The sequence below is a fragment of the Lichenostomus cassidix genome, chromosome 22 (genome assembly GCF_008360975.1).
Source record: "Lichenostomus cassidix isolate B80296 chromosome 22, HeHo_3.0, whole genome shotgun sequence".
Classification (NCBI taxonomy): Eukaryota; Metazoa; Chordata; class Aves; order Passeriformes; family Meliphagidae; genus Lichenostomus; species Lichenostomus cassidix.
In genome coordinates, this window is record NC_139502.1 from 3577072 (window position 1) to 3601078 (window position 24007).

At 58.4% G+C, this 24007-nt stretch overlaps 2 protein-coding genes across 3 annotated transcripts; one reads left to right on the forward strand and one right to left on the reverse strand.

The window, feature by feature from the left end:
* Positions 1-21: 21 nt before the first annotated feature.
* Positions 22-11309, reverse strand: LOC146428063 (metal transporter CNNM4-like). Its single transcript, XM_085080465.1, has 7 exons — positions 9876-11309; positions 6396-6539; positions 6182-6319; positions 5374-5543; positions 5180-5279; positions 2995-3173; positions 22-2337 (listed from the first exon to the last, which is right to left on the reverse strand). The coding sequence occupies exons 1-7, from the start codon at positions 11287-11289 to the stop codon at positions 2128-2130; spliced, it is 2355 nt and encodes a 784-aa protein (XP_084936591.1). The 5' UTR covers positions 11290-11309; the 3' UTR covers positions 22-2127.
* A 1399-nt stretch (positions 11310-12708) lies between these two features.
* LMAN2L (lectin, mannose binding 2 like) lies at positions 12709-24001 on the forward strand. 2 transcript variants are annotated; one of them, XM_085080504.1, is made up of 9 exons: positions 12709-12879; positions 12977-13095; positions 14845-14962; positions 15412-15494; positions 16693-16725; positions 19480-19641; positions 20303-20417; positions 21953-22072; positions 23685-24001. In XM_085080504.1, exons 1-9 carry the CDS (start codon positions 12750-12752, stop codon positions 23825-23827), a joined length of 1023 nt encoding a protein of 340 aa, XP_084936630.1. In that variant the 5' UTR covers positions 12709-12749; the 3' UTR covers positions 23828-24001. The 2 variants fall into 2 exon arrangements, with proteins under 2 accessions (XP_084936630.1, XP_084936631.1); XM_085080505.1 differs by lacking the exon at positions 16693-16725.
* Positions 24002-24007: the final 6 nt, after the last annotated feature.

Here is a 24007-nt window from a genome sequence, read left to right on the forward strand (position 1 = left end):
GGAGCACGGAGAGCACCCAGGTACAGATATAGATTTTTATTAACCCATCTGGCAAAAAAACCCTCAAAAAACCCCATGAAATAAAATTCCACGGTCGGTTTCACAACCGGGAGGGGGCGGCGGGAGAGGGGGGGGCAGAACCGGGAGGGGGAGGCCCGGCCCCCCCCGCCCCCCCCGGGGCCCGTGCTCCCCAAATATACAAATCAAACCTGAACAATAAATAGGAATTCCCGGGGGAGGAAGGGGGGGGTTTGCATAGAGGAAGATTTAATAAAAAAGGGGCTTTTTTTTTTTTTTTTGCTTTTTTTTGTTTGGTTTTTTTTTGCCCTGGCTTATTATTATTATTAATTATTATTATTAATTATTATTATTATTTCTAAAATCTCCCCGCGGAAGGACCTAGGAACTGATCGTCGAGATGTGATTAACAAAAATAATTAAACCTTCTCCCAATAACTTACTGGAGTTCACCCAGGGAACTTGTGCTTATTTTAGGGGGGGGTCTCCCCCCTCCCTGCCCCTCAACCGGGGGGTCCCGGGGGGTTTGGGGAGACCCTCGGCCCCCTCCTGCCTGTACAACTTTGGTCACTAGCGCTGTGTCACCCCGAAATCCACACCCCGAACCCCGAGACCCTGAGACACCCCCGGGCTGGGGGGGGAAGGCACCGGAGCCCCCTGGGACGCTGTGAGCCCCCGGGGGTCCCGGGCTGGCTCCGGGGGTCCCCAGCTCCCCATCCCCGCGTCCCCCAGAGCCCCCCGGGCCAGCGGGAAAAGGGGGGTGGGCGCGGAGAAGGGAACGCTGCTGTCCTGGGAGATCCCAAAACACCGGAGAGGGGCCGGGATTCCCATCCCAGGATATCCCGGAGCGGTGTGAGAGCCCTGAGGGGCCGGGATGCCCTTCCTGGGGGACCCAAAATGGTGTAGGGGATCCCAAAGAGCTGGGATTCCCATTCCGGGGGTCCTAGAGAGCTGCAGGAGACCCCAAAGGGCCGGGATTCCTGTCCCAGGATGGTGTAGGAAACCCCAAAGGGCCGGGATTCCTGTCCCAGGATAGTGTAGGAGACCCTAAAGGGCTAGGATTCCTATCCTGGGGGATCCTAGCGTGGCAGATCAGGCCCAAGGGACAGGGACACCTATCCCGGGGTCCCAGCAGGGTGTAGGACACCCGGCAGAGCCAGGATTCCATCCTGGGATGGTGTAGGACACCCGAATTCCCATCCTGGGGGACCCCAAAGGGCCGGGATGCTCAACCTGGAACATCCCAAAGTGGTGTAGGAGACCTGAGGGGTTGGGATGTCCATCCTGGGATGGCGCAGGAGACCTGAGGGGCCCTGATTCCCACCCGAGGGGGTGGGGTTCCCATCCTGGAGGACCCCAAAGGAACAGGATGTCCATCCTGGGGATCCCAAAGAAGCAGACGAGACCCGAGGGGCTGGGGATGCCCATCCTGGGACGGTGTAGGAGACCAGGAGGGCTGGGATGTCCATCCTGGGTGGCCCTGAAGGGTCGGGATCTCCATCCAGGGAATCCTGGTAGAGTCAGGATGTCCATCCCAGGGGTCCTATGGTGGCAAACAAGACCCAAGGGGCCAGGACACCCATCCCAGGGGTCCTAGGAGGTTGGGATGTCCATCCCAGGGGTCCTGGCAGGTCGGAATGTCCATCCTGAGGGTCCTGGCAGGGTCAGGATGTCCATCCCAGGGGTCCTTGCAGGATCAGGATGTCCATCCCGAGGGTCCTGGCAGGTCAGGGTGTCCATCCGAGGGGTCCTTGCAGGATCAGGATGTCCATCCCAAGGGTCCTGGTAGGGTCAGGATGTCCATCCCGAAGGTCCTGGCAGGGTCAGGATGTCCATCCCAAGGGTCCTGGCAGGGTCAGGATGTCCATCCCAAGGGTCCCCAGGGCAGCAAATGAGACCCGAATCTCCCTGAGCCGTCGGCGCGGTGCCGGCAAAGATGGCGCCGCTTCCATGAATTCCAAAACAAGCCAGTCCGGAGAGCAGCAGCGAATCCCAGCTCCTCCATCCCCGCCGCCGCCTCCGGCTCATCCCGGCCCGTCCGGCACGGAGCGATTCCTACCGGGAAAAGGGTCCCTGCGCGCCGTGCGGAGCGCGCCGGCGGGGCCGGGGTCAGATGGAGTTCTCCAGGGCACTGTGGTTGCTCCGGCGGCTCAGGCAGTTCCTCTCGTTCAGCAGACTCGTGGTCTCGTCCGCGGGCGCCGAGGGCTCCGGTTTCTCCGGGATGCCCGGGTCCGGTTTGGGGGCGTTGCTGTCGGGGGACTGGGGGCAACTGTCCATGCGGGAGGCCATCAGGCCGTTCTGGTATTCCTGCCGCGTGATCTGCACCGGGAGACAGCGGGATGGGGTCAGGGATCCTGGTCTGGGGTAATTCCTGGGGAATGGGGTCAGGGATCCCACTGCCCTGGGGGTTCTACCGGCCATATTCCCAGGAAATGGGGTCAGGGATCCCAGTCTGAGGGTATTCCTGGGGAATGGGGTCAGGGATCCTGCTCTGGGGGTTTTCCCAGCCATATTCCCAGGGAACGGGGTCAGGGATTCTGCTGCTCCAGGGGTATTCCTGGGGAATGGGGTCAGGGATCCCACTTCTATGGGGGTATTCCTGGCCATATTGCCAGGGAATGGAGTCAAGGATCCTGCTCCGGAGGTTCTCATGGGGACTGGGGTCAGGGATCCTGCTCCAGAGGTTCTCATGGGGAATGGGGTCAGGGTGCCCACTGCTCCAGGGCTTTTCCCGGCTGCATTCCTGGGGAACAGGCTCTGGGATCCCACTGCTCCAGGGGTATTCCCACATTCCCGGGGTCAGGAATGAGCCCACTCTGGGGCTTTTCCTGGCTGCATTCCTAGGGAGCAGGGTCAGGGATCCTGCTGCTTCGGGGGTTTTCCCAGGGTCAGGGATCCTGCTGCTCCAGGGGTATTCCCGGGGTCACGGATCCCACTCGGGGATTTTCCCGGCCCCGTTCCCGCCGGGAAGCTCACCTTGACGAACTGCAGGTCGGTGAGGGCGCGCACGCTGAAGTCAGCAACGTACTGGGCGCCCGCCGCGTTGAGCTGGTTGTTGCTGCCGCTCACCGGCGACGACGCCGAGTCCGAGCGCTCGTGGTAGCTCAGCGAGGCCGAGCGGTTCAGGCCGCTCACGTGGGACGGGGAGCGGATCTCTGGGGGGACAGGGGCTGGGGTCACCCACCTGGGTCACCCAACCCTCCCAATGCCGGTGGGACAGAGGTTGGGGTCACTCATTTGCATCCCCTGACATTCCCAATCCCATCTGCTCTCCCCAGGACTCAGCCCAGACCATATCCAGCCATGACCACCTCATAATAGCCCATCATTCCTGTATTTTGCCCCATTCCAAGCCAGAACTGGTTTCCCAAATTCTCTCATGGAAGTTGTTTAAGTTCAGTTTTAGGCTAGGGTTCTAAAAGTTAAATTCTTCCCATATTTTGCCCCATTCCAAAGCCAGAACTGGTTTCCTGAATTCCCTCATGGACGTTATTCAGGTTTAGTTTGAGCCTGGGATTCTAAAAGTTAAACTCTTCTCATATTTTGCCCCATTCCAGAGCCAGAAATGGTTTCTGGAATTCCCTCGTGGAAGTTGTTTAGGTTTAGTTTCAGGCTGGGATTCCAGCTGATCCACGGCCAGATGTTTCTCCTGCTTTGTCCCAAAATCCCACAGAGCCAGCAGGAAAACTTGTCCCCCTCCTGCTCCAGCCAGGGGACAAGGGACCGGGGGACAATCCCAGCCCAGGGGCACTGGGATCCCCAAACTGGTGGCTCAGGCACCCCATGTGGGATGAGGAATGGGGTGGGAATTACGGGGAATGTGTTTGGGAAGTCAGGGTGACACGGGAATGATGGACAGGAGGGGGACAGGGACACCTCAGCTATGGGTGCCAGCTGGTGCCAGCCCCCTGCTCCTCTTGCCTAGGGGACATCAGGGGGTGCAGGACCCCAATGTCACCAGGAGTGAGGCTGGGTGACACTGGGACAGTTTTCCATCCTCCAGAGGCACCAGGAAGTGGCACAGCCTGGGGGCCACAAGGGACACAAGCCCAGGGGGTGCAGGACCTCAGTGTCACCAGGAGTGGAGCTGGGTGACATCAAGACAGTTTTCCATCCTCCAGGGTGGGCACAGGGAGCTGGCCTGGGTGACACAAGGGACACCACCCCAGGGGCTCCCAATGTCACCAGGAGCAGGGCTGGGTGACACCAGGACAGTTTTCCGTCCTCCAGAGGCATGAGGGTGGGCACCAGGAGCTGGCACAGCCCAGGGGACACAAGGGACACAACCCCAAGGGTGCCACAGGTGACAGCAGGGCTGGCACAGGACCTGTCCCCAGGCAAAGAGGGACCCTGGAACTGCCCTGGAATTGGGGCTGGGGGCAGAGGTGGAGGACAAGGCCAGGAGGGGCAGCTCTGTCCCCTGGGAATGTGGGAGGGTGACACGGTGACATCCAGGACACCTGTGAGAATTGGGGACCCAGACATGCTCAGGGGGAATGGCTTCATACTGGGAAAGGGGAGATTCAGATGGGATTTGGGAAGGAATAAGGATGGGGAGGGGCTGGGATGGAATTCCCAGAGAGGCTGTGGTGCCCCTGGATCCATGGAGTGTCCAAGGCCAGGCTGGAGCAATCTGGGATAATTAAAGTGTCCCTACCCATGGAAATGGGGTGGGATTTAGGGTCCCTTTCAGCCCAAACCATTCCAGGATTCCATGGGCTGGTTTAGATGGGATTTTGGGAAGGAATTTTTGCCCATGATGGCAGTTAGGTTGCCCAGAGAAGACCTCAGAGCTCCTTCCTGTGCCTGAAGAGGCTCCAGGAGAGCTGGAGAGGGACTGGGGACAAGGGCTGGAGGGACAGGACATAGGGAATGGGGACACACTGGGAAAGGGGAGATTGAAATGGGATTTTGGGCAGGAATGAGGGTGGGGAGGGATGGGATGGAATTCCCAGAGAAGCTGTGGCTGCCCCTGGATCCCTGGAGTGTCCAAGGCCAGGCTGGAGCAGCCTGGGACAGGGAAGGTGTCCCTGATAGAGGAAACCTCAAGCTCCCTCCCAACCATTCCAGCATTCCAAGGGGAGCCATGCTGTCCCCCAGGATGGCTCTGGGAAGGTTTGGAACCTCGGGAATGTCCCAGGGAGGCTCTGGGGACACTCACCAGCCCCCGGCGTGGGGCTCAGGGCCATCACTCCGTAGTAGGAAAACGCCCCAGCCTCGAACTTCATGCACTCCTTGCCAGCCTCCACCTCCACCTTGCCCTGCCGGGAGAGACAGCGTCAATCCCTGGGAAGGACATCCCTGTCCCACAGCCTTCCCGCGGCTGGATCCCCTGGGAATTCCCACCCCCAGCACCTGCAGGATGAGGATGAAGTAGTCGGCGGGTTTGTTCTTGCAGTACAGGAAGTGTCGCGGCGACTTCTTGTTCTCCTCGTCGAACTTCAGCTCCTGGATGACGTCGGAGTACTTGAGGAGCCGCAGCAGGATCTTCTCCGAGATGTAGTTGGGGGTGAAGAGCGTCACCTCTGCAGAGGGGGAAGGGGTCAGGGATGGTGTTCATCCCTCAGGGTGGAGGGGAATCCCTCAGGATGGGCTGATGGATATCCAATCCCAGCTCCAGGGCTGCAGCAGAGCCTTGGGAATGGGATCATTGCAGAGGGACAGGGCCCTGCTCAGCCTGCTGCAGGAGCCCTGAGGGGCTGGGATGCCCATCCTGGGGAACTCCAAAGGGCTGGAATGTCCATCCCAGGGGTCCCAAAGAAGCCAACGAGGCCCAGGGGCCTGGAATTCCCAACCTGGGATGGTGTAGGAGACCCGAGGGGCTGGAATTCCCATCCTGGGATAGTGTTGGAGACCTGAAAGACCAGGATTCCCACCCCAGGGGACTCCAGAGGGCCGGAATGTCCATCCCAGGGGTCCCAAAGAGGCCAACAAGACCTGAGGGATCACAACACCCATCCCCAGCCTTGTTCCCTCCCATTCTGGCAGGGAACAGAACAAAAAGGGGCACAAGACCCCAAATTTCTTCACCCCAAAAGTGAAGTGAGTTGCAGTGACCAGAGCTGGCAGGGACATGAGGACACCCTGATCTCCCCCAGCTCCATCCAGGAACCCTCCCTGGGGGTGTCCTGCACCACAGGGAGCCTCCCAAACCCAGACTGACCAGTGGACAGGAAGCGGTGGGCAGCCAGCAGCAGCTGGGGGGACACCTTGACCTTCAGCTCATTGTCAGGGTCCTTGAAGGCCGAGAAGTCCCTTCTGTTCTTCTGGTTGTTCACCCTCTTCCTGCTGCGGTTGTCGGCTGTGGAGAGCAGAGGGTCAGACCCGAGGGGACCACGAGGGACCCCCCAGCAGGGGATGGGAGCCACAAAACCTACTGTAGGTGTCAGACTCGTCCAGGATTTCGGACTTGATGATCTCTTCGATGACGTCCTCGAGTGTCACCAGCCCCAGCACCTCGTAGAAGGGGTCACCCTCACCCTCGTTGTTCACCTTCTGCACGATGGCCAGGTGGGATTTCCCTGTGGAAATTTTCCAGCATTATAGCGGGATGTTGTCGAGGGAGACTCCCGGGATGTCCCCAAGATGCCCCAGCCCTGGGATGTCCCAGCCTGTCCCTCCCCAGAGCAATAAACCCATTAAAATCTAAACCAGCCCTTGGGCTGGGTGCTCATTCCCAGGGTAATGACGCTAATTAAGCCCATGGCAGTAATTAAGGCTGGGCCAGAGGTGCCTAGGAGGCTGAAGGCACTTGGGAGCTGCCTTGGGATGTGGGATTGGCTGGGAGTTCCCTAGATGTCACCTGAGCAGACAGGTCACCGTGAGCTGTGGGACTGCACCGGGAATTGGGTTTCCTGCAGGATCCCAATCTCACCCAGGCTGACCCCATTCCAGAGAAACGTCCTGGACTGTGGGATCCCACCGGGAATTGGGTTTCCTGCAGGATCCCAATCTCACCCAGGCTGACCCCATTCCAGAGAAACGTCCTGGACTGTGGGATCCCACCGGGAATTGGGTTTCCTGCAGGATCCCAATCTCACCCAGGCTGACCCCATTCCAGAGAAACGTCCTGGACTGTGGGATCCCACCGGGAATTGGGTTTCCTGCAGGATCCCAACCTCTCGCAGGTTGACCCCATTCCAGAGAAATTGGGCTGTGGGATTCCACCAGGAACTGGGTTTCCTGCAGGATCCCTCTCTCTGCCAACTCCCCAGGCAGCTCTGACCCCGTCCTGGAGAAACTGGGCTGTAGGATTCCACCAAGAATTAGGTTTCACGCAGCATCCCTCCCTCTCCCAGCTCCCTTGGCAGCTCTGCCAGGCTGACCCCATCCCGGAGGAATCGCTCTGGGACACCTGGTGCCACTGACTCCCGGAGCCAAAGCACCCAGGGAAGGGAGCCAAGGGTCCCTGATGGCAGCAAAACCTTCCAGCCCTGGATTCCTGGCTCCCCTGGCCCTGCCAGCCTCATCCCGAGCTGGCAGGATGGAGCGTAGCTCATTCCAGCTGAATCCCAAATGCTGGATCCTGCCCCAGCTGCCCCAGCTGGGCTGATGTTCCTCCTGCTCTGTCCCAAAATCACACGGGAAAAGCTCCTTGGATGAGGAATTCAGGGAGAGAAGCCACGAGGCCACGTGGAAAACTGCAGCAGCACCCACAGGACCAGTGTGCTTAGCCTGGGGAAACTGAGGCACGGAGGAGACTGCATTCCCTCCCTGACCTCATCCCAAAATAAAGCCACTTTCCCTTCCTCCCAGGAGTGTCCTGGCTGTTTCCTGCTCTGGCTCCATCCCAAACCTGCCTTCCCTGACCCTTTCCACTCTTTAATTCCAGAGCCAGCAGCCACAGGCACCCAGGAAAAGCTCATTTTAGGGCAGGGCGCCTCAGAAATCCCTTTTCCTCCTCCCTCAGCCACAAGGAAGGGAAAAGGTGGTGCCTGGAGGGGTGGAAAGGCCACGAGCTGCCGCTGGGGCCATTCAACCCCTTTATGGGGTGGGGTGTGGTGGGGACAGGTGACACTGGGGCTGGGCCAGCCCAGGTGAGTCAGGGAGGGATGAGCAGGGCAGGGAGTGGCCGTGGAGAGCAAACACAGCAAACACAGCCCCAGGAGCCCCAAGCGCCGGGCAAAGGGCACCGGAGGGCTGGGTTGGGATCACCGGCTGGGGACAGAGCCTGGGACCACCTTTGGGAGCCTCGTGGCGAGGGGGAGCAGCACCCAGAGAGGCAGGGAGGTCCCCATGGGGTGGTCATGGAATCATGGAATGGCTGGGAGGGACCTTAAATCCCATCCAGTGCCACCCCTGCCATGGGCAGGGACACCTTTCATGGACCAGGGTGCTCCAGCCTGGCCTTGGACACTCCAGGGATCCAGGGGCAGCCACAGCTCCTCTGGGAATTCCATCCCAGCCCTCCCCACCCTCATTCCTGCCCAAAATCCCATTTCAATCTCCCCTTTCCCAGTGTGTCCCCATTCCCTGTGTCCTGTCCCTCCAGCCCTTGTCCCCAGTCCCTCTCCAGCTCTCCTGGAGCCCCTTTAGGCACAGGAAGGGCTCTGAGCTCTCCCAGCCTGGCTCCAGAGGGAAGCTCCCCACTCAAAGCCCCGTGCAGGGTGTAGCTGAGAGCAGAAGGTCGGGAGGAGGTTGGATGTGGGAATTGTCACCCCAAGGGCAGCACCTGTGACAGCCCCGTGGCCCTGGGGAGAGCTCCAACCCCACAATTAGCACAACCAGAAGCACAGGCAGTTAATTAGTCCTTCTGGATGCACCTCCTGCCTCTGCCCCAGGTCCTGACCGGGGCAGCGAGGGCACAGCCTGGCCAGGGAGCCGAATCCTCCAGGAATTTGCGGGGCTCGCCTCCAAACCAGCCCCACAAATTCCCAGCTCCTGAGCCGGCGATGGAAAAATAACAGCACAGGCTTTGTGCCCGGAAGGAGGGAGGTTAAATCCCTTAATCAGGATCCGCGCGGGGAAAGCCGCTGCCAGCAGCCGGGATAACTCCAAACCCATCAGCAACTCTGCTTCCCCGCACTGGATTTGGGAACTGGGGTGGAGCAGGACAGCCTCGGCCAGCTCGGCTTGGATCTCCCAGCTCCCAAACCCTCACCCAGGCTGGAGCCGAGCTGCCGCCCCCGGAGGGGTGTAGAACACCTAAACCGCAGCACAGCCCCCCTGGAATGTCGCACAAAGCCGGCGGCTCTGCCCGAGCCTCTCGGGATGTAAGGGGAGCCGCGGAGCGCTCGGGGTCACGGCAAGCCCGGCCTCCCCCGGCACAGCTGCTCCACAGCCGGGAGCTTTCCTTCATCCCGGCCTGACGCAGGAGCCGGGCAGGGCTGGAAAATCTTGGGAAAGAAGCCTGGGAAGGGCAAATCCCGCCTGGGAGCTGTCCTGTGCGCAGCATCCCGCTCCTGCTGCCGCTTTTCCGTGCCCCGAGCGGGAGGCAGCGCGGGGACGGAGGCACCTCCGAGCAGCCCCGGCCGTTCCCAGCCGCAGGGAAGGGCCCGGAGGAGGGAGCCAAACCCAAACCATGAGCCCAGCGATTTTCCAAGCACTTCTCCAAAGGCCTCCGGCGCCGATAATTGAAAACAAGGAGCAAGGAAACATTCCCGAAATGCTCCTGGAGGCTGGTGCTGGGCACGGGGAAGCGCCAAACCCCGGAAATGTGGGTTGGCACTAGGGTTTGGTGATGCCCTGCCTGTCCCCAGCACCGCAGTGACACATCCCCAGGAGCCTCATCCCATTGGGATCGTGACCCCCAGTCCCTGGAGACCCCCAGCACGGGCAGCTCCAGCTCTGGAGAGCAAAACCCCCCGAAGTTTTGCTCCCAGCTGGAAGGAATCAACACCCCAGTGACCCCTCCTCACCCTTTTTGAACTCCTCCAGCATGGCGTCCAGCTTGGTGTCGTGGAAGACAACATGCACGGGGTGGTTGTAGAACTTGGTGATGGTCTTGAGGGGCGTGCAGTCATCGGGGTCCACAAAAGCCAAATCCTTGACGTAGAGGATGTCCATGATGTTGGAGCGCTCGTCCTCGTAGACCGGGATGCGCGTGTAGCCGCTCTCCATGATCTCGGACATGGTGTTGAAGTCCAGGATGGCGTCGCTGTTGATCATGAAGCAGTTCTGCAGCGGGGTCATCACGTCCTCCACCGTCTTGGTGCGCAGCTCCAGCGCGCCCTGGATCATGTTGAGCTCCTCCCTCACCAGGTCGTTGTAGGGCTCCGTCACCTTCAGCATCTCCACCAGCTTCTCCCGGTTGTAGACGGTGCCGATCTCCTGGCCCAGGATGCAGTCCAGGAGCTTGCTGATGGGGTAGGACAGCGGGAACGTCACCAGCATGAAGAACTTGGTGACCATAATGGTGTTGGCGCCCACGGCCAGCCCGTGCCGCGAGCAGAGCGCCTGCGGCACGATCTCGCCGAAGATGACGATGCCGATGGTGGAAGCCACCACGGCGCCGATGCCGGAGCCGATGAGGTCGTCCAGGAGGATGGTGAGCGTGGTGTTGACCAGCACGTTGCCCAGCAGCAGCGAGCAGAGCAGGTAGTTCCCTTTCCGGCGGATGGGCTCGATCCTGCGGGCGTAGCGCTTCTCCTTGTCGGTGCCGCAGTTCTGCACGATGCGCAGCTCCATGGGGTCCAGCGCCATGAGCCCCAGGTTGAGCCCGCTGAACATCCCCGACAGCACCAGCAGCCCCGAGATCAGGATCACCTGCAGCCACAGCGGCAGCAGCGACTTCTTCTCCTCCAGCACCACGACGTGCCCGTCGGGGCCCTGGTGCGGCAGCCAGGGCTGGCCGGGCCGGCGCTGCGAGCACAGCACGTAGGTCTTGGCCCGCTCGTCCTTGCGCAGCGGCTGCACCCGCACCCGCAGCAGCGCCGAGGTGTCGCGGGGCTCGGCGGGGCCCGGCCGCACCACCAGGTCCTGCGAGCGCTCGTGGCACGTGGCGTTGCCGCTCGAGGCGTTGCCGCCCGGGCGCAGCTCGGCGAAGGCCACGCGCTCGGCCGCCCGCGGGCCCAGCCCCAGCCCGTACAGCCGCAGCAGGGCCTCGCTGCCCTCCGTCAGCCGGATGGGCCCGCGGGCCGCCCCCGCCGCCGCCGCCGCCGCCGGCTTGGTGCTCTCCTCCAGCCGCAGCCCCAGCACCACGGTGTCGGCCGCGGGCACGGCGCCGCCGGGCAGCGCCAGCAGCAGCAGCAGCGGCGGCAGGAACGGGGCCGGGGAGAGCGGGGACCCCCCAGAGCCGCCGCCGGGGCTCCCGCCGCCGCCGCCCGCCGCCATGTTGGGCACTGGCGGGAGCGTCACGCACGGGGACGCGCCCACGCGGTGACGTCACGCGCGGGACACGCCCACGGTAACGGGCGCCACGCCCCCGAGAGGGGCCAGTTGACCACGCCCCAAAGTGACGTCATCGCAAACATCACACGGCCACGCCCCTCTGGAGGCCACGCCCGGTGGTGACGTCATGTATATAACACGCATCGGCAGGTGAGAGAGAAACTCTGGCCACGCCTTCTTCAGGGGTAAAAAACCCGGACCACGCCCCCCCCAAAGCTGACGTCAGTCAAGGACACGCCCTACGGTGTGCTGACCATGACCACGCCCCCGGGAGCCTAATCCAGGGATACGCCCTCAGATGTGACGTCACACATGACCACGCCCCCTCTGGGCGTCTGGCCGCACCCCGGGCCACGCCCTTGAAGTGACGTCACACGCCCTGAGCTCCGCCCCGCACAGGGGCAGCGATCCTGGGCACACTCCATTCGGTGACGTCACCCGACAGGCCACGCCCCACGATGAGGGTCACACGGCTAGCCACGCTCCGCTTGGGGGGCACAGGAGGAGCCACGCCCCTGTGATGTCACATGCAACACCACGCCCCGTTGAAGCACGACACACATGACCACGCCCTTTAATGACATCATGTGACAGACCACGCCCCCCGCGGGTATACACACATGACCACGCCCCCATGATGACATCATCAACACAACCGCGCCCCCTCTACCCAGTGACGTCACACGTCTGGCCCCGCCCCCCCCCCCGCGGGTTCCGCCCCTTAAAGGGGCCGAGGGTACCTGGCTGTCCGGGATTGGAGCTGGGCTGGGGGCTGTCCCCTGGGGAAAGGGACAAGGGCGGGGGGGACAGGGACACTGAGAGCTGGAGGGGGTGCAAAATCAGATTAGAGGATCTGCAGAAACACTAGGATACGGCGGGGGAAAGGACCTGGCTGGGGGGAACCAGACTTGGGGGGCACTGGGACCCTGGAGGGGGAGCAGCGGGACCTGGGGGGCATCAGGACTTTAAGGGGCACCAGGACCTGGGCGGGGGGACACTAGGAGGTCACTAGGACCGGGGGGAGGGGATTAGGCCGTGGGGGCGAACACTAGGACCCGGGGGGATTATTGGATCCGGGGGGAACACTAGGACCTGGAATTGAGGAGGGACTAACACCTGGGGGTGGGAATTGGACCCGAGGAGCACTAGGGCCTGGGTGGCAGCAGGAGCTGGCCAGGGCGGCAGTAGGACCCGGCGGGTGAAGGGACACTGCTCAGTGGCGGCTGCCATCGCCCGCCGCCTGCTGCAGAACTACATCACCCAGCACCCTCTGCGCGCCACCGGTTGACAGACAGCCCAGATCACCAATCATCATTGGCAGCTCCACCAGTGGGCGGGGTACGGCTGACGGAACCAGCCAATGGGCGCGCGGGGCGGAGCGCCGCACGGCGCGGCGGGGGAAGATGGCGGCGTCGGGCCGGTGGCGGGCAGGGCTGGCCCTGCTGGCCGTGGCGCTGGGGCTCGGCGGGCCGCGGGCCGAGCAGACCGAGGAGCACCTCAAACGCGAGCACTCGCTGTCCAAGCCGTACCAGGGTGAGCGGGGCGGGCGGGCGGGCGGGCGGGCGGGCGGTGGGGTGTCGGACGGTGCCCGGTGCCGGTGCGCGGTACCGACGGTCCGTGTGGGCCGCAGGTGTGGGCTCGGCCAGCTCGGGGCTGTGGGACCTGCTGGGCAACGCCATGGTCATGACCCAGTTCATCCGCCTCACCCCCGACGTGCAGAGCAAGCAGGGAGCCGTGTGGAACCGAGTGGTGAGCACCGGGGGACGGCGGCGGGACCGGGGGGACACCGGGATGGGGGGATGGCTTGGGGACAGGGTTGGGGTCGGGACGGGAGGGACCGGGGGGACACCGGGATGGGGAGGGATCAGGACAGGAGGGGACCGGGGGGACACCGGGATGGGGGAGATGGCGGGAGGAGAGGGTCGGGATAGGAACAGGAGGGAACCGGGAATGGGCCGTTAGAATGAAAGGGGGACAGGGTTGGGATCGGGACAGGAGGGGACCGGGGGGACACCGGGATGGGCTGGGTCTGAGGGAGAAGGTTGGAAACCGGAGTGGGGCACCGGGATGGGGGACTGGAGCAGAGCATTGGGATTGGGGCAGGAGAGGGTTGGGATCCGAGTGGGACACGGGGATGAACTAGAGGGGCTGGGGAAGGGAGTTGGGGTCGAGGGGACAGCGGGACGGGCTGGAGGGCTGAGGGAGAAGGTTGGAAACCGGAGTGAGGCACAGGGATGGGGATGGGGGGAACTGGAGAGGACTAGTTGGGATTGGGGCAGGAGAAGATCGCGATCCGAGTGGGACACTGGGATGGACTGGAAGGGGATGGGGAAGGGAGTTGGGGTCGAGGGGACACCGGGATGGGCTGGGGGAGAGGGGAAAGGGGGGATTGGGAGTGGGGAGGGAACTGGAACGGGATGGGGGGCTGGGGAAGGGGGTCGGGATTGGGGCGGGAGAAGATTGGGATGGGGTGGGGAGCACCGGAATGGGGAGGAGTGGGGCTGGGGGAGAGAATTGGGATTGGGATCAGGAGGAGGAGTGGGGCTGGGGGAGAGAATTGGGATTGGGATCAGGAGGAGGAGTGGGGCTGGGGGAGAGGGTTGGGATTGGGATCAGGAGGAGGAGTGGGGCTGGAGGAGAGGGTTGGGATTGGGATCAGGAGGAGGAGTGGGGCTGGAGGAGAGGGTTGGGATTGGGGCAGGAGGGGGTTGGGATCAGGAAGGGGAGGCTGGAGGAGATGGTGGGATTGAAGGGCTACACATTGTTGGGGGTGACTCTGGGGGCCTTTGGGGACATGGGGGGGTTGGGCTGGGGATGTCTGAGGCTCCCAGGTGATTCCCAAGGTGGGAATTGGGGTGGGCTGGGGGGGAATGGGGGGATTTGGGCCCCTGACACTTCAGCTCCCAGTTGTCCATACAAGGTCTGAGTTCCCCTGGGAATCTGAGGGAGGCCTGACCTGGATGATCCTTTCCAACCCCAAAAATGACATGATACTGTAAAATCCGTGGGGTTTTGTGCCCCAGAATCCAACCCACTGCATGTTGGTTTGGAAAACAATCCTGGAAAATGATCCATGTGCCTCAATTCTTATTGCTAAAGAACACTGAGGGAGATTTTTCCCTTGGAATTCTGGTTCCTACAAAACGTTGTGACTTACAGTGCAGGGAGTTAATTGGCAAATGATTAATGATTGCAATTAGCAGCTGCTCCTGAGTGTGGCAATTTTCTGCTGCTTTCCTGGGTGTGAGTGTTGGTTTTGTTGGAGTTACTGCTGCCTGGGGAGAGCATGAGGTCGAAATTTAAACATTTTGGTGTTTAATCCTCGTGTGACAACCCATTCCCTGGGATTAATGATGTCTCCTGGGGTTATTTATCCATGCTCACATCCCAAACCCAGACCAGCAAAGGGAGCACAGGGAATGAGGGGGCAGCAGGAGCTGCAGTGGCAGGGATGGTGAGGACATTCCCTCATTTTCCACCCTTTTTTCTCTCTCCCAGCCGTGCTACCTGCGGGACTGGGAGATGCAGGTGCACTTCAAAATCCACGGGCAGGGCAAGAAGAACCTGAATGGGGATGGCTTTGCCATCTGGTACACCAAGGACAGGATGCAGCCAGGTGAACAGCAGCCCTGCCAATTTGGGAATTTGGGAGAAGGGCTTGGGGGACACCTTGGACACATGGGGCTTGGAGCAAGCTGGATTCATGGAAAATATCCACGAAAATGGGGTTGAGTGGTTCATAAGACTTTCCCAATGCAACCCAAGATTGTGTGGAATGAGGGGGTTTGAGGTCAGGGATGGAGCAGGGTTGTCTCAGTGTTTTTTGGGCAGATTTTGGGGTGATGTTTGGGATCCATAGGGGTGGAACAGCGTCATGCTGGTGTCCTGCTGAGCTGATTTTTGGGGATGAAGGGGTTTGGGGTCCATGGGGATGGAAAGGGCCATCCTGGTGTCCCATTGAGCAGAATTTTAGGGAGTTACAGAATTTGGGTTTCAGTGATAACGAGCACCACATCCTTTGTCTGAGCTCCCCAGCCTCATCCCAGCCTCTCTCCTTGCTGCCAGGGCCTGTGTTTGGAAGCAAGGATAACTTCCTGGGGCTGGGAGTGTTCGTGGACACCTATCCCAACGAGGAGAAGCAGCAGGAGGTGAGGCCAGAGGGACACTCAGGGTGGGTCACACCCAAATGCTGGACACAGCTCTTCATCCTCAAAGCCAGGAACTCAGCCCTGCTCCTCCTCCTCCTCCTCTTCCCATTCCTTTCCCATGGTTTGTGTCTTTGTCAGGGAAAGTGGGAGAAGGCCAGGATGGATTTGTGGACAGTTTTTCCCAAAGGAGAGAGTTTTAGGGCAGGGAGAGCTGAGCTGATGGTGCCACATTCACACTGAGAATGCTGCTTTTGGGGGCTGAGCCAGGAGTAAGGTGTGAGTAGAGCTGGAGTAGAGGCTGAGGAGCCTTTCCCTGCTCCCAGGTGTAGCTCTGCCTCTTGGAAAGGTCTGAAGGCGTTCACATTGCTGTGTTTGGGGGTTTGGAGGTGTCATTCCTGTGGAAAAGGAACTACTGGGATGGATAAACCCACTATTCCCACCCTGTTAGCAGAGAGTCCTGAAATCCTGGAATAGTTTGGGTGGGAAGGACCTTAAATCCCATCCAGTGCCACCCCTGCCATGGCCAAGGACACCTTCCATAGATCCTGGTGGCTCCAGCCTGTCCTTGGGCACTTCCAGGGATCCAGGGGCAGCCACAGCTTTCCTGGGAAACCTATTGCTGGCAACTTCATCCCCTCCAGATTTCCTAATTCCAATTTCCCCCAAAACCAGGTGATGTTTCACCCCAGTATTGATATTTTACAACCCCTGAGCACACCTGGAATAACTCCCAGCGTTTCTCTCAGCACCCAAACCCTCCAGCTCCTGCCATGTGCTGGGAAAAGCCTTCCCAAGCTGCCGGATTAGCAGGATTTGGGATGGATCCCTGGATTTGTGGGGTGGCAGCTCTGCTTTCCCGGGATTAATGGTTTTAATTAGAGGCAATAATCAGTGGAATGTGGGAGCAGGAGCCAGAAGGGGTCAGGACCTGGTAGAAGCTGTCACTGTGGGTTTCCAGCTGCTCCTTCCCACCTCCAAAAGGACAAAAAGCAGGATTTATTCCCGAGGGCAGAGCAGCAGCTTGGCTGTCAGTCAAGGCCATTCCCACGCTGCATATCCCAGGATTTGGCCCTCACACCTCTCCCCATGGCTGCTCCCATCCCTGGCTCGCTCCAGGGGGAATTTTCCCTGCTGGACTCTGCTCTGTGACCGTGTTGCTCTGTGCTCTCTCCTGCTTTGCGCTAATTCCGGAGGGCAGGCTCAGAAGAGGAGGTACAGCCCGGGAAACCAGGTACTGCCTCCTGCTGCTCCGGGGCTGGAATGCCCTGCTGCCAGCCCCAGGAGTGCCGGGGGGAGCCGGGAGAGGCTGCATGGAGAGAGAGAGGGGCTCTGGGCTGGGAGCTGAGCCTAAGGGGGGGAGTGGGGTCGTGCTGGGGGCTTGTTGAGTGGATTTTGGGGAATGGAGGAGTTTGGGATCCACAGGGATGGAGCAGGATGGTCCTGAGATCCTGTTGAGCAGATTTTGGGGAATGGAGGAGTTTGGGATCCACAGGGATAGAGCAGGATAGTCGTGGGATCCTGTTGAGCAGATTGTTTGGGATGAAGGAATTTGGGATCCATAGAGATGGAACAGGGTCATGCTGGTGGCTTGAGTGGATTTTGGGGAATGGAGGAGTTTGGGATCCATAGGGATGGAGCAGGATGGTCCTGAGGTCCTGTTGAGCAGATTTTTGGGGGAGGAATTTGAAATCCATAGAGATGGAACAGGGTCGTGCTGGTGGCTTGTTGAGCAGATTTTGGGGAATGGAGGAGTTTAAGATCCATAGGGATGGAGCAGGGCCATGCTGGGGTCTTGTTGAGCAGATTTTTAGGGAATGGAGGAGCTTGGGATCCATACAGATGGAGCAGGATGGTGCTGGGGTCTTGTGGAGAAGATTTTTGGGGAATGGAGGAGTTTGGGACTCATAGGGGGTGGAGCAGGCTGGTGCTGATGTCTTACTGAGCAGATTTTGGGGAATGAAGGAGTTTGGGATCCATAGGGATGGAGCAGGATGGTCCTGAGGTCCTGTTGAACAGATTTTTGGGAAAGAGAGGAATTTGAAATCCATTGAGATGGAACAGGGCCGTTCTGGGGTCTTGTTGAGCAGATTTTGGGGAATGAAAGAGTATGAGATCCAAAAGGATGGAACAGGGCCGTGCTGGGGTCTTGTTGAGCTGATTTGGGGAATGGAGGAGTTTGGGATTTTTAGGGATGGAGCAGGATGGTCCTGGGATCCTGTTGAGCAGATTTTGGGGAATGGAGGAATTTGGGATCTGTATGGATGGAGTGAGGTCATGTTGGTGTCTCGAGCAGATTGTTTGGGATGAAGGAGTTTGGGATCCATGGGGGTGGAGCAGGGTCATGCTGGGGTCTTATTGAGCAGATTTTGGGGAATGGAGGAGTTTGGGATCCACAGGGATAGAGCAGGATGGTCCTAAGGTCCTGTTGAGTAGATTTTTGGGGAAGAATTTGAAATCCATAGAGATGGAACAGGGTCAGGCTGGGGTCTTGTGAGCAGATTTCTTGGGGAATGGAAGAATTTGGGATCCATATGGATGGAGCAGGGCTGTGCTGGGCTCTTGTTGAGCAGATTGTTTGGCATGAAGGAGTTTGGGATCCATGGGGATGGAACAGGGTCATGCCGGTGTCTTGTTGAGCTGATTTTGGGGAGTGAAGGATTTCAGGATCCATAGGGATGGAGCAGGATGGTGCTGGTGTCTCACTGAGCAGATTTTGGGGAATGGAGCAGTTTGGGATCCATAGGGATGGAGCAGGATGGTGCCAGTGTGTTGTGGAGCAGATTATTTGGGATGAAGGAGTTTGAGGTCAGGGATGGAGCAGGGTCATGCTGGTGTCTTACTGAGCAGATTTTTGGGGTTTGGAATCCACAGTGATGGAGTGGGGCCATGCTGGTGTCTTGTGGAGCTGATTTTTTGGGCATGAAGGGGTTTTGGGTCTGTGGGGATGGAGCAGGGTTGTGTTCAGGCAGATTATTTGGGATGAAGGAATTTGGGGTCAGGGATGGAGCAGGATTGTGTCTATGTATTGTTGAGACAGATTCCGCTGGAATGAAGGAGTTTGGGGTCCACAGGGATGGAGCAGGATGGTGTTGAGCAGATTCCTGGAGAGTGACAGAGTTTGGGATCATTCCCTTGTGGTGCTGAGTAGATCCCTGTGGGGTGAAGGACTTTGGGATCATAGTGTTGCTGTGCTGAGCAGATTCCTGTGGGATGAAAGACTTTGGGGTCAATCCAGTGTGATGCTGAGCAGATTCCTGTGGGATGAAGGACTTTAGGGTCATTCCAGCATTGTGCTGAGCAGATCTCTGGGGGGTAAAGGTGTTTGCGGTCATGCTGTTGTTGTGCTGAGCAGATCCCTGTGGGGTGAAAGACTTTGGGGTCATTCCCATGTGGTGTTGAGCAGATCCCTCTGGAGTGAAGGAGTTTGGGGTCACGCTGTTGTACTGAGCGGATCCCTGGGGGGTAAAGGAGTTTGGGGTCATGCTGTTGCTGTGCTGAGCAGATGCTTGTGGGCTGAAAGACTGTGGGATCATTCCAGTGTGGTGCTGAGCAGATTCCTGTGGGGTGAAGGAGTTTGGGGTCACGCTGTTGTTGTGCTGAGCAGATCTCTAGGGAGTGATGGAGTTTGGGATCATAGTGTTGCTGTGCTGAGCAGATTCCTGTGGGGTAAAGGACTTTGGGATCAATCCAGTGTGGTGCTGAGCAGATCCCTGTGGCGTTCAGGACTTTGGGGTTGTACAGTTGCTGTGCTGAGCAGATTCCTATGGGGTGAATTCCTTCAGGACTGCCCTGTCTGTGGGGTGAATTCCTTTGGGGCTGCCCTGTCTGTGGGGTGAGTTTCTTTTGGGGCTGCCCTGTCTGTGGGGAGAATTCCTTTGGGACTGCCCTGTCTATGGGGTGAATTCCTCGGGGGCCACCACATCTCTGGGTTTCCGAGGCTCTCCGGGTTTCCAAGCCCCTCCTGGAGCAGTGTCCCTTTCCCCAGCGCGTGTTCCCCTACATCTCGGCCATGGTGAACAACGGCTCGCTGACCTACGACCACGACCGCGACGGGCGTCCCACCGAGCTGGGGGGCTGCACGGCCATGGTGCGCAACCTCAACCACGACACCTTCCTCGTCATCCGCTACGTCAAGAGGAGGCTGACGGTGAGTTGTGACATCCCAGCTGGATTCTGCATGGGATTCCTGAGTGGGTCTGGGTGAGGCTCTGGGGAGATTCCTGGGAAGATCTGGATGGGATTCCCGAGTAGATCCAATGGGGCTCTGGGGGGATTCCTGAGTGGATCTGGGTGGGATTCCTGAGTGGATCTGGATGGGATTCCCAAGTGGATCCAGGTGGGGCTCCAGGTGGGATCCCTGAGTGGATCTAGATGGGGCTCTGGGGGGATTCCTGAGTGGATCTGGGTGGTGCTCTGGATGGGATTCCTGAGGAGATCTGGATGGGATTCCTAAGTGGATCCAGGTGGCTCCAGGGATGATTCCCAAGTGGATCTGGATGGGATTCCTGAGTGGATCCAGGTGGGGCTCCAGGTGGGATTCCTGAGTGGATCCAGGGGGCTCTGGGTGGGATTCCTAAGTGGATCTGGGTGGCTCCGGAGATGATTCCCAAGCAGATCTGGATGGGATTCCTGAGCAGCTCAGGGTGGGGCTCTGTATGGGATTCCTGAGTGGATCTGGGGTGGCTCCAGCTGGGATTCCTGAGCGGATCCGGGTGGGGCTCTGGGTGGGATTCCTGAGCAGCTCTGGGTAGGGATCCAGGGGGTTCCCTTGTGTCCCCCTGGGGCTCAGGGAGCTGCTGGCCCGGCAGGTTCTGATCGACATCGACGGCAAGCACGAGTGGAGGGACTGCATCGACGTGCCGGGGGTGCGGCTGCCCCGCGGGTACTACTTTGGGACATCCTCTGTCACCGGCGACCTGTCAGGTACAGCCCGGGGGATTCCTGAGCGGATCTGGGGGGCTCCCGGTGGGATTCCTGGGTGGATCCAGGTGGGATTCCCTAGCAGATCTTGGGGTCTCTGGATCGGATTCCCGAGTGGATCCAGGTGGGATTCCTGAGTGGATCTGGGGGGCTCCAGGTGGGATTCCCGAGTGGAACCAGGTGGAATTCCCAAGTGGATCTGGAGGGCTCTGGATGGGATTCCCGAGTGGATCCAGGTGGTTCCAGGGATGATTCCCAAGCAGATCTGGGTGGGATTCCTGAGTGGATCCAAATGACGCTCTGGATGGGATTCCTAAGTGTATCTGGGGGGCTCCAGGTGGAATTCCTGAGTGGATCTGGGGTGCTCCAGGTGGGATTCCCAAGCTGATCTAGGTGGGATTCCAGGGAAATTCCTGAGTGGATCCAGGTGGGGCTCAGGATGGGATTCCCAAGGAGATCCAGGTGGGATTCCCAAGTGGATCCAGGTGAGGCTCCCAATGGAATTCCCAAGTAGATCCAGATGGGATTCCCAAGTGGATCCAGGTGAGGCTCCGAATGGAATTCCCAAGCAGATCCAGGTGGCTCTGGATGAAATTCCCAAGCAGATCCAGATGGGATTCCTGAGCAGCTCAGGGTGAGGTTCTGGATGGGATTCCTGAGTGAATCCAAGTGGGACTCTGGATGGAATTCCCGAGCAGATCTGGGTGGAGCTCCAGCTGGGATTCCTGAGTGGATCTGGGTGGGACTCCCAATGGGATTCCTGAGCTGATCCAGGTGGAGCTCAGGCCTTGTGGGAGCATTAGAGGACCTCTCCCTGCTGGAGCTTGGTTGGGATCTTGGTGTGACACCTGAGGAGCCCTGGTTTGGGCCCTGAGGGTTTGTCCAGGCAGTGCTTCCCACTTTTCCTGAGCTCCCTGGGGATCCCAGGCCAGGGGAGGAGTAAAACCTTGGGATGAGCATGGGATAAAACCAGGATGAGTGTGGAATAAAACCAGGATGAGCATGGGATAAACCCTTGGGATGAGCATGGATTTGCCAGCCCCAGAGTGATCCCTGGCTGTTTCCCTTTGGATTTCTGAACTCCAGAGCAATCCCTGGGTGTTACCCTTTGGATTTCCCAGCTCCAGATCAATCCCTGGCTGTTCCAGAGGAGAGAAGCAGCCAGGCATTCCTAGGAATGTTTTCACCAAACCCAAACCCTCTGCTTTCCTCACCTCCTCAGAGCTCCCCAAGCCAGATCTGCCCCTCTTCCAGATGTTTTCACCCCATTTGAGTTCTTCCCCCACAAAACCTCATTCCTGGGCCCATTTTTGGCTCCAACAAAATCTCCTTTCCCTCTCACATCCCTACCCAGAGCCCAGGCCCTCGTGATGCTGCCAGCACCACATTCCTTTGGCTTTCCAAGTCCTTTTAAATCACATAATCTCCCAGTTTGGGCTGGTTTGGAGTTTTTTAGCAGCTTTAAAGCTTTCTGCTGGCCACAAACCTTCCAAGGATGAACATCCAACCCCCAGGAGGTGTTTTTCTCCCTTTTGCAGACAACCACGACATCATCTCGCTGAAGCTGTACCAGCTGACGGTGGAGAGGACACCAGAGGAGGAGAAGAGGGACAGGGAAGTGTTTCTGCCTGTTGTGGACAACCTGAAGCTGCCAGGAAGTGAGTGGGAGTTGGGGAAGTGGGAGCAGCAGGGATTTGGGGGGATTTGGGGCTGGGGAGGGAAAATGAGCCCTGATTTTGGGGGCAAAGGTGTCTGCTGTGAGGGTCTGTCTGTCGTGCTCTGGCCAGCGTGGGGTGGGTGGGATGGGGATGTGGGAGAGAGGTGGATTTTGTCCCGTTCCAAAATGCCAAAATCCTGTTCCAAAATGCCAAAATCCCATCCCGAAATCCCGTTCCAAAATCCCAAAATTCTACTTCAAAATTCCAAAATCCCATTTCCAAAATCCCATTCCAAAATTCTAAAATCTCATTCCAAAATCCCAAAATACTATTTCAAAATTCTATTTCAAAATTCAAAAATCCCGTTCCAAAATTCCTTTCCAAAGTCCAAAAATCCCATTCCAAAATCCCATTTCAAAATCCCAAAATCCTGTTCCAAAATCCCATTTCAAAATCCCTTCCCAAAATGCCAAAATCCCATTCCAGAATCCCATTCCAAAATGCCAAAATCCTGTTCCAAAATCCTGTTCCAAAATCCCAATATCCCATTCCAAAATTCCAGTATCCCATTCCAAAATCCTGAAGTCCCATCCCAAAATCCAGTTTCAAAATCCCATTACAAAATTCTAAAATCTCATTCCAAAATCCCAAAATCCTGTTTCAATATCGCAAAATCCTGTTCCAAAATCCCAGAATCCCATCCCAAAATCCCATTCCAAAGTGCCAAAATCCCATTCCAAAATCCCAAAATCTCATCCCAAAATCCTGTTCCAAAATGCCAAAATCACATCCCAAAATGTGAAAATCCCATTCCAAAATCCCAAAATCCCATTCCAAAATCCCATCCCAAAATCCTGTTCCAAAATGCCAAAATCACATCCCAAAATGCCAAAATCCCGTTCCAAAATTCCAAAATCCCATTACAAAATCCCATCCCAAAATCCTGTTCCAAAATCCCATAATCCCATTCCAAAATGCCAAAATCCCGTTCCAAAATCCCATTCCAAAATCCCATCCCAAAATCCTGTTCCAAAATGCCAAAATCCTGTTCCAAAATCCCATTCCAAAATCCCATCCCAAAATCCTGTTCCAAAATGCCAAAATCCCGTTCCAAAATCCCATTCCAAAATCCCATCCCAAAATCCTGTTCCAAAATGCCAAAATCACATTCCAAAATGCCAAAATCCCATTCCAAAATGCCAAAATCCCATTCCAAAATGCCGCAATCACATCCCAAAATGTGAAAATCCGGTTCCAAAATCCTTAAATCCCATTCCAAAATGGCGAAATCCCATCCCAGAATTCCAAAATGCCAAAATCCTATTCCAAAATCCCCAAATCCCATCCCAAAATCATGTTCCAAAATCCCATTGCAAAATGCCAAATTCCCATCCCAAAATCCCGTTCCAAAATGCCAAAATCCCATTGCAAAATGCCAAAATCCCATCCCAAAATCCCCCAATCCCATCCCAAAATCCCACCACCAGTCTCAGAGGTCCAGCTCTGTCCCATCCATAGCTGTGGGGTCGTTCCACTCCCCCAGCTCAGGGAAACCCCCAGAATTCAGCATTCCCAGCTCTCAGGAATGTTCCCCTCTCTGTTCCCTGTGCAGTGGAGGCACCGCTGGAGCCCATGAGTGGCCTCGCCCTCTTCCTCATCGTCTTCTTCTCGCTGGTCGCCATCGTGTTCGCCATCGTCATCGGCATCATCGTCTACAACAAGTGGCAGGAGCAGAGCCGGAAACATTTCTATTGACCCGGGAATGCCCGGGATAGCCTGGGATATCCTGTTCTGGGGCTTTGCCGGCCGCATCCCGATCCCACCCAGCCCAGGCCGTGCCCGACGGTAGGGACAACCCAGATTTGGTGGGGACAGCCCGGATCCCAGTGGGGACAGCCTGGATTTGGTGGGGACAGCCTGGATCCCAGTGGGGAC